The sequence below is a fragment of the Humulus lupulus genome, chromosome 6 (genome assembly GCF_963169125.1).
Source record: "Humulus lupulus chromosome 6, drHumLupu1.1, whole genome shotgun sequence".
Lineage (NCBI taxonomy): Eukaryota > Viridiplantae > Streptophyta > Magnoliopsida > Rosales > Cannabaceae > Humulus > Humulus lupulus.
This window is the reverse complement of record NC_084798.1, coordinates 176,694,507-176,704,877: the sequence shown is the minus strand read 5'-3', so window position 1 is coordinate 176,704,877 and position 10,371 is coordinate 176,694,507. Positions and strand designations below refer to the sequence as shown.

General features: G+C 32.8%; 1 protein-coding gene across 1 annotated transcript; it reads left to right on the top strand.

The window, feature by feature from the left end:
* The first annotated feature begins 4,532 nt into the window (after window positions 1-4,532).
* On the top strand, window positions 4,533-9,331 carry LOC133785690 (uncharacterized). Its single transcript, XM_062224908.1, has 6 exons — window positions 4,533-4,610; window positions 4,853-4,924; window positions 8,091-8,255; window positions 8,334-8,432; window positions 8,578-8,655; window positions 8,737-9,331. Exons 1-6 carry the CDS (start codon window positions 4,533-4,535, stop codon window positions 8,923-8,925), a joined length of 681 nt encoding a protein of 226 aa, XP_062080892.1. The 3' UTR covers window positions 8,926-9,331.
* The last annotated feature ends 1,040 nt before the right edge of the window (window positions 9,332-10,371 follow it).

The following is a 10,371-nucleotide window of genomic DNA, read 5'->3' as shown; positions in this document are numbered from 1 at the left end:
TTTTCCTGCACATATAAAAAAAATAAAGGAATGAGCCTAATGCCCAGCAAGGAAAATCTACTAAGAGCATAAAATATTAACATAAACATAAACTATAAACATATAACATATGACTATAAAGACGTATACTATATAGGACTATACTATTAATGGTCATTAAAACATGTGATAAACCATCTACGTCCCCTGTCTAATATCTGAGGTAGGTTAGATCACATGATAGTTTATGATAACCCATCTAGGTCCCCTGTCTAATATATGAGGTAGGGTAAATACAAACATAAAAATGATAAACACTAGGGCACTAAGCAACTATGAGCCCTAGATAAAACATAACATAACGTGCTATAGCATAAACATATTATACATAAACATACACATAAGCATATAGAAACTATCCTATTTTCCTTACCAATACCGAGATGTGAGAACAAGGATGGGATTTTGGAACACTCCTAAAAACCATTAATGAGAAGATGAGTATTTCTAAAATAAGGAGATGAAAAAGAAATAAATCTAAACCACCGAGAAGAAGAGCTTACCAAAATGAAACATCAAGTTCAAAGAACTTAATTGCCTAACCATGAAGGGAAAACAATGAGTTAGGATTTGAGTAGAGTAAACTATAAGAAACTAATGAAACATACAGAAATGAACTAGGAATAGGAATACCTTTGAATGCACTATAACCGAACTACACATCGATATCAAAAAACACACTATTAATATTGCTTTCCAAGTGTTTAATAAGCTTAAGATGATAAAGCTTATAACCCCAACCCAAGTGTTTAACACTCTAAAGTAAACCTAGCTGCTTGAAGGCTCTGAACTCAGCTTGAAGAATGAAAGAAATGGTTGGGTACCAGGTCCTATCTATAGAGTTGAAGAATGAAAAGATCTTCTTTTATCTTGAATAAAATAATGACTATTTAATTGAAAAACATTTGAATAATCGTTCAGCAGAGGCTTAAGACTCGGTCAAAAAGATTATGAGGCTTGCTAAGAGGTTATGGGTTGAATTGAGCTTGGTTTCAAAATTATTGAAAAACCTTGCCCTAGAGCCGATATATCACCCATGGTAGGCGATATATCGCCTGGGCTTGTATTCGTGAGGCTCGTCAAAACGTTCTTGCGAAGTTACGTGTTTTTCATATTCCCCGAGTGGCGATATATCGGCATACACTGAAATATTATACACGTAATAACACTTTTTCAGCCTAATTTGAATTGAGTAAACAGTTTTGACTGAGTCCTATAACGATCTTAAAGCTGCTGGTAGATTCTGGGGTTTTCAAAGATTACTCTTATAAAACTATTCCTCAAAAATACTTAATTTCTTAATAAACATGCACATGACAAGTGTCATGACCTTATTGGTTTTATCTAAACCTTATACTATAATAAATATCATATTCATAATCAGCTATATTAATCAAACCTTATGTTATAATTAATATTCTTAAACTATAGGTTAAACTTATAAAATCTATAAGTGTTGCTACGAGTGTCCAACTAAGTCCCGGCTTGAACCAAAATCAACAGTAATAAACATACTATAACTACTACTAGCTATTACTGCTACTACTACTATCTAACTAGCTAAGTAAAGTTCTTGGACTCTACAAGGCAGAACATCAGTGACCCGCAGGCTTATTGCAACCGCTTAGTATTCCGGAATGGAAGTGGAAAGACATATCCATGGACTTCGTGACAGGATTACCACAGACAAATAAGCAACACGACTCGGCGTGGGTTATGGTAGATAGACTCACCAAGTCAGCTCACTTCCTTCCTGTCAAGACTACGTACACTACAGACCAGTACGCAAACATTTATGTTCGAGAAATTGTATGACTGCATGGAATCCCTAAGACCATAGTATCTGATAAAGGATCGGTGTTTACATCGAGATTTTGGGAAACTTGCAGCAAGCCATGGGTACCAAGCTAAGTCTCAGTACGAAATTTCATCCTCAGACTGACGGTCAGTCCGAGTGTACCATACAGATTTTAGAAAATATATTGCGCACTTGTGTACTAGACTTCGGAGGATCGTGGAGTAAGTATTTGCCACTTATAGAGTTCTCCTACAATAATAGCTACCAGGCAACGATCGGTATGGCACCCTATGAGTTACTTTATGGAAGGAAGTATCGATCACCATTGCATTGGGACAAGGTAGGAGAAAGATAACTTCTTAGACCCGAAGCTGTTAGAGAGGCTCAAGACGCAGTGGAACTGATTAGAAAGCGAATGCTCGCTGCTTAGAGTCGACAAAAGAGTTATGCAGATGCCAAGCGGCGAGATGTGGAATTCAAATTCGGGGATCAAGTCTTTAAGAATATCTCCTATGAAAGGAGTGAAGCGGTTTGGGAAGAAAGTCAAACTTAGTCCCCGTTTTATAGGTCCTTTTGAGTTATTGGACAAGGTGGGACCAGTAGCATATAAATTAGCCCTACCGCCAGCTCTAGCAGATAGCCACAATATGTTTCACATCTCGATGATGCCTAGATATGTGTCAGACCCATCCCATGTTCTCAAGTACGATACGTTAGCACTTCAGAAAGACCTAAGTTATGAGGAACAACCAGTTAGCATCCTAGAGAAGGGGGTGAAGGAATTACGGTCTAAGAGTATTCCGATAGTCAAGGTCTTATGGAGTAATAGTATAGAATGGGAGGCAACGTGGGAGTTGGAGGAAGACATCCGAGCACGGTATTCGGAATTGTATGGTAAGTAGAATTTCGAGGACAAAATTTCTTTAAGGGGGGAAGATTGTAATAACCAAGGTTATTATTTTCTTATAAGCTCCTTAAATACGATCTTACTACACCAAAAACTACTTTCCACAACACATAATTATAAGTTTTTGGAAAATGTATTATAATATATTCTAGGTGAAAAGTGGTAAAGTAATAGAAATAAAATATAAAAAAAAACCAGCCTACCCGAGACCTTTTTTCCCCTTCTCCTTCTCGTCTCTTTCTTCCCTTCACCCTAGCCGCACTCCCGTAACCACCATCATCCTCAGCTTCAACCACCTAACCACCATCCTCACACCTGTTTTTCTCCGAGCCAAGCTCCAAATCTCAAGCACCTGTGAACCCAACCCCCGAACCAAGTGACCCCAGGTGCGAGCCCACCTCTGCGTGCCTTCGACCCAATGTGACTTCCATTCGCGGGCCACTACCAAGCTTACGCCGTTGAGGAGAAGATGAAAGGTTCTTTTCATTTTCCTTACGAAATTTTGTTTGTGATTCATCGCTATCCCTCGTTTCCTTGAACTGTGTTATATGATCATAGTGAAGTAATTTAAAATTTCTTAATAATAATAATAATTTAGGGATCTGTCCAAAATTTTGCAAGTTTTTTAAGCTAAAGCCCTTTGTCCATAGCCGAGAAAATCCACATATGGAAGGCCTACTGGAACGAACGGTTTCGATTTCTCCTACCGCATGGTCATTGAATTTAGTGAGTTTCATCTCCTATTTCGATTCAATTCAATTTTCATTCCAGTTTACTGTCTGATTTAATCTATTTTGTTCTACCTCATTAGATCTGACTTTGGTTCTAATGTAAGTTTTTTTTATTTGAATTTGAATTTTAGGGTATCAAAGAGTAGCTGAAGGAAAGTCCCACCTCTCTAAGCTAGTTTTTGTTCAGGTTTATTTGAATTGCTTGCTTGTAATTTCTGCAAATCATTACAGAAATTTCATCAAGTAGCTGCTTCATTTTACTTAGTGTAATTTGTATTTTAGATTTCATAAACCATTCAATTTGACAGAACTATTGAAAATCATATATTATGTCTTCAATTTTTTGTCCTTGTGTTCTTTTCCATTTCTTCAAAGTCGAACCACTCTTCATGTCAGTTCATGTGGTGCTGTGTATGCAGGTATTGGGAATCTTTTAGCTGTGATTTTGTTTCCCATACTTATGTATTCTTTCCAAATGGGTGCAACTGGGGCAGCAATTTCCACAGTTGTGTCTCAGTACGTGTTCTTTGACTAGCATTGCAAATTTTCTTTAGTTTTTGCTCTGATAATCCCTTGACATAAGATCTTGCTCGAATGTTTATATTTCAGATATGTTGTCACCTTCTTAATGCTATGGTTTCTAAATAAGAGAGCAATACTACTACCACCAAAGATGGGATCATTACAATTTGGAGGATACATAAAATCTGGTAAATTTGGTTTTGTTTTTCATTTTTTTCTTAAAATATTAAAAAATAAAAATAATCCTTATGTTATTGAACTTCCCTCTTTTGTATGAAGATGCTTTCTTGTCTTACAATTTGCTGAAGCATAACCAGTCAGTTGATATATAGTATGTTCTGTTTTTTAGTTTACTTTTCTTTAGCAAAAATATTACTTGTTTCTCTGTTTTAGACATGTTGACCTTTTTCTTTGCCTGTTATAACTAAGGTGTTATATTTTTATTTGATTCTTTCATATATTTTGGGATATTATCGGTGGTTTTCTTCTTGGAAGAACTCTTGATGTTCTAACAACCATGACTTTGGGGACATCAATGGCTGCTCATCAGATATGCATACAAGTATGGTTGGCTGTTTCGCTTCTGGTTGATGCCCTGGGTGCATCTGCACAGGTATTATCTCTTTATTTGACTTATATTGCTTGCTATAATGTTTTGATCCTACTAAAGTTGCCCTTGTTTTGGACCACTAGTTTTGGCAAAGTTCGGCTTATTATTATTATTGTTTTTTTTTTTTGCTCATACTGGACAATAATAGAGGGATACTTTAGTTTTAAATCTGTTGCAATTTCTCTCTGCATAGTCAGTGTCTGCACATGTTTGTCTCTGTTGATTTATGAGTTGTTTACTTGTAGGCTTTGACTTCAAGTTATATGTCTAAAGGTGACTATAAGACAGTGAAGGAAATTGCTTACTATGTGCTGAAGGTAAGGTCTTTTTTTCTGTGTTAATTATTTATCGAGTTTTCTTCTACCTAAAGATTTTTGAATGTCCTACCCATTGAGTTTTTATACATTTTAATTTAAATGCTTGTGGTGATTTCATGAAATGCAGAGAATGAAATTCTTGAATATATTATATGGACTACTGAAAATTTGTTGCTGGTTCACTTCATCTATCTCTGTGTTGCCTTCTAGTTTCTTTTAAGGATCTTGATATTATATTATTTTCTTGTAGAACTTATTTTAAAGCATACTAGAGCTTTTCTGGTAAACATATTAATGGTGTCATATGCGTACTTACTATACATAATGACTACTGTAATGCATGTTGGTGAATTGGATTGCTTACTTATTTCTAATGGTTATATTTGATAATGGTTGAAGTGTGTCTATGAGTTTGATTTGCTATTTTGTATTGGAATGAAAGATAATTAAAAAGTGGAGATCTATTTTTTAACCTTGTTTGCTTCAATCTACTAATTGCTTACAAAAATAGAAGAAGCTCTATTCTATTTTTGCTTTTTTTTTTCCTATAAGCTAATTTTTAGTTTTGTACCTCTATTGTTAGTGGTCTTGGAATTCAGCGATAGTGGATACTCAGTTTGGCAGTGGAATTTTCTCTTCATTCATCTCTTAGCTTATTATTTATCTTTTGTGTTTTTTGATGGTTTAACACAATGCTATCTTTTGGGCTATTAGCTTTCTGATCTGAACAGCACAAAAGAACAATTTCTATCAAATATTACTTGATGTAAATACTATGCTTTAATTTATCTTTGACTTCTATCACTTTGCTTAGTTTATGATTGGTCTATTTTTCAAAATAAAATAATTTACCAAGTAAACAATATACTTTATAGCATGTAATTCTTGAGACTATTCTAAATAGAACTGATTTTTTATTAGAGAGCAAGCCTTATTTTTTTAATTTGTAAATATGATTTTGTTTTTCAGCATTTGGGTTAGCATTTATAACTTGAATTTCAAATTGGAAGGTCACTTTTGTTTTAATACTATGAAAATTTCAGGGTCATGTATAGTTCTCCTTGAAATTAACATGATTTTACTTCTCATTATATAGTTTCTCCTTTAATTTTCTTGATTTTACCTAACTGAAGAGTTTCTACTTCTATTTTTGTTGTTATTGAATTTTTTGAGCTTATTTTCCTTGGTCAAAAATAAAATTTTATTTTAGCAAGTATGAAAAAGATAAAATATACTGTAGTTGTTGCATCACTTTATGTCTTAATCAATTGTTAGTAACTTGATCTTGGGAATTGGTAGTTTAGTTTGTTGGCTGGAATTTCATTGCATTAGAAAGCTTTAAGGAGTTTAGTTGATACAAGAGGAATTGTACATTCGTGTCTTGAAACTTGAAAAACTTGAAAAGCATGAAAACCTCGCTGAACCCATTATTTTCATGTTGCTGGTATGTTCTATAAATTTCTGGCTATCTTTGTTGGTGTGATGTCTAAATAAACACAAGTGTGAAAAGTACAAAGTACATTTGATTAAATATTTGCACTTTAGTCATGTTGACTGTGATATACGAAATGGGGAGTCTTATGCAGAATTAAATCAATACTTAGAGTTCTCAACTGTAACTTTAATGAAATTTATTTGGAAAAAAAAAAAGATGAATTTTTTAGCTGCTGTTTTCAATTTTGATCCATAGTACAAATTGCAATCTATGAAGTAAGATTCTTCTTCTTGATTGAGGAGCCTTATTGTTTTGGTGTGGTAATTATGTTGTTATGCATTGCTATTTTTGAATTTTACCTTTTGTTGGTGATGATGGCTTTGTATTTATATAGTGTGCAGGTCAGACTGTCTCTAAGACTACTCTAGTTACCTTTCCTTTTCTTTTGTTCTGAATTTTGAGTTTCAAACAATTCAGTTCAATTAAAAAATATTGGAAAGATATATGATAAAAGCATTTGTTTGCTTCGATTTATTGGCTTAATCACTTTATCATAATTAGCTTTAGGTTCTAAATTCCATTTGCTATGAAATATATTATTGATCCACTTTCTGACTTGGAACTGATTCTTTCCGTTTTCAGCTCAATCCAAGTCTTTATGACAATCATCAAATATATTCCTCACGTTAGAAATGCCTCATTTATTTTTTCCCCATTAGAAAAAATATCAATTGTTTTAAATATAATCTTATGTAACATCAGTGATGAAATAATTTAGCTATCCAAAAGGTTTTCTTTTTCCTTTCTTATTACTGTATGAGTAGAGAATTAGAGACAGTAATACTATGTTGTCAACAGTTTTTCTACATCCTTTTCCCCTATAAGTTATTTTGATGGTTTCTTTCAGGAGACTGCTCATGAGACAGTAATACTATGTTGTACTTTATGTATGCTTTATGTTTTTGAAGTGATGTGGTGCCTGCATAATATTTTCTTATTCCCAGTTTTTGTTTCTTAATATTTGAGTTGTTTAAAATATGGTTTGAGTTGCTCCTTTTTGGGCAAGTGTTTTTTCTTATTAGTTTTTGTTTTAGTGTGTTTTTGTCTCATCCCATTACACTCAGTTCAGCTCTTTTTTCTCTGTCCTGGACTGGTTACATTTGTTGAGTTCATGCAAAAAAAATTCAAATTTCACAATTGCAACTATTCTGTGAAAAAGTGATTGTTTGTTAATCAAAATATCCATATTTTGGTGCACGTATATAAGTGAACCATGCATCATTATTTATGTACACAGATTTAGAGAGCACTAAGAGAAAAAGAAGAGAGAAAGAGAGAGTTCAGTGAGTTATAGAGGTTGGAGTTCTTGTGAGAAGCTTGTTCAAAGAAAGCTAAAACTGAGAACTTTTCTCTTTATACTGAAGCCTTGTAATTATTCTAGATTGATCATAGTGAAAACTCACGTAGGCCAATTCCACCGAACCATGTATATTGTGGTGTTCTTTTGACTATTGTTTCTATCATTCATTAGAGTTTGTGATTTGTTTATGTTTCTGCCATTATTTCTTGTTTGTGTTTATTCTTTTTTCTGGTTCGTTTTGTTGGTGTTCTTGGCAGATTATTTAAGGAGTTCAATCACTTTCAATAGCATCCTCTATGTAACAGAACGGTCAGACTAATTCTTGTTGTTTTTCTTATTATTGTAAAACACTTGCACTATTCTTCAGGCAGGTTTCTTCTCATTTTTCCGTAATTGATGTCCAAGAGATGGATGCAATAGTGTCAAGTTTTAATGGTTTTGAAACTAAGGAAGCAGGCCCACTAATTCTAACATGGGCAGTGTTTCTTTGTCTGATTTCATCACTTCCGAGAAAAGAAGAAAACAATGTTCTAATGGTATGCATTTCAGTTTGGCTTTTTCTTTTCTCCCCTGCACTATACTGTTATAGTATTTAATTAATGGTGTATATGCAGGAGATTGATCATATTAGCTATGTTCGTCAAGCTTTTGAAGCTGCATCTTTGAGATTTTTTCTTGAGATCCTCGAGAGTGACTTATTAAATGAGTCAGATGTAAGTTATTTTAGTTTATCTAGGTTCCTATGTAATAGTTGAACTATGTTAGTTACCTAATATGCGAATTTTTTTTTCCCTCACTTTATTAGTTTAATATTAGTTTCAAGTCCGTGATCTTTTTTCAATTTGTTTGTTTCGTTAGGGTCCTGTTGCTGGTTATCGAAGTGTATTGAGAAATTTTATTTCTGCATTTATTGCATCTTATGAGATCAATATTCAGGTAATTAGATTAAGTATCTTGAATGACCTCAAGTTTTTTATTTTATTTATATTAATATTTTCTGTTTTGTCTATGTTGCAGCTGGAAGACAGTACCCTTAATTTGATATTGGATATTCTTTGCAAAGTTTATCGGGGAGAGGTTTGGATGCATAATGATTGTCTTTCAGGATCATTTATTGATTATTTTGTTGATTTTTCATTTGTGGTTCTATTAAAGTTGACATTTTTCTTTTCCTTCGTAGTTTTTTTATTGGATTTATTGCTTTAAATTTTTCAGGAATCACTTTGCCGTCAGTTTTGGGACAGAGAAAGTTTTGTTGATGGTCCTATTCGGTGTCTTCTTTGAGGACTATGGAACTTATTTGCCTTTTATCATCCCTATCTAGAGGAACTTGGCCAGCAGAATGTGTGTAAGTTTCTTTATTTCTTTGCATTGGGTTGAGGATTCTACAGTAATTTCTGTACGTTTGTAAACACTACACTGTACTATATCAGCGTAATTGACTGCGAATCTGTATCACTGTTTTGTAATTACTTGTTAGTGCCCAAATAACTTAAGGTCTAGATTTTAGTACCTGTTTGAGCTCCATATTCTATTACACCTCTCCTTTAAATGAAATATGAGATTCGATGGATCTACCCTAGAAATAATAGTATCATTCTAAATGCTTTTGTAACTCAAATTTCCCAAACTTTTAACATGTTGTCTCAGTAATTAAGCACCTGAACCAGAGATGTCTTTAGGGTGAAATTGAGGCCCCTTTAACCTGAAAATGTTAATGTTTGTTTACTGTAATATGTATCTATTCACTGTGTGATAACAGTATTTTGAATTTTGAAGTATGTTTACCTGGTATTGCTTGCTTAGGTCTTATATTGTATACAATTTTATTATTTGATTCATATTATTTAATTTTTTGAAGCATATACCTTACCTTTTATCTACTATTGCAGGAGAAAAATGTCTCTTTCTCCATCAATTGGAGGAGAAAAGGATACTTAATTTTGAAGGCTTTGTGTTGGGCAGCTGTAGAATATTGTGCTGAAAGTAGTAACTTTTCAATATGTTGAATATTTAAGACTACTTGAATTGTTGATGACAGTGTTGAATATTTTAAACTAATTTGTGGATTGTTAATACAATGTTGAATGTTTTTACTTTTTGTTATTTGAAAATCAAGTTCATTTGATGATGCTAGTATATATTAGAAAGCTAATTTTAATTATATAAAAAAATTAAAATATAATAGAATAAATTAGTGTTATATAAATGAATATATAATGAGAATTTAAATTTATCTAAATATTAAAATAATACAAAAAATGTGTTATAATATCTATTACAATAACACTTTATGTAAAGAATTTTGTTATGCAAACTTCATTATATAACACAAATAATGGGTTATACTAAAGGGTAGTATAACACAAAAAATGTGTTATACTAAAGAGTAATATAACACAAATTTATAAGTATTGAAATGTGTTCTATAATCGACTATAAATAATACAATTAAACACTTATCTGTTTATTCAAATAACACAGAAAGTGTGTTATCGTTGACAGTATAATAACACATCTGTATAACAATGATAAAGTGTTATGTAAAGTACCCTGACCTACGATAACATAGTCGGTCTTAACACATCAAAAAGTGTTATGGTATGTTTTGATAACACATTTTTGGTGTTATTAAAAGCATTTTTCTTGTAG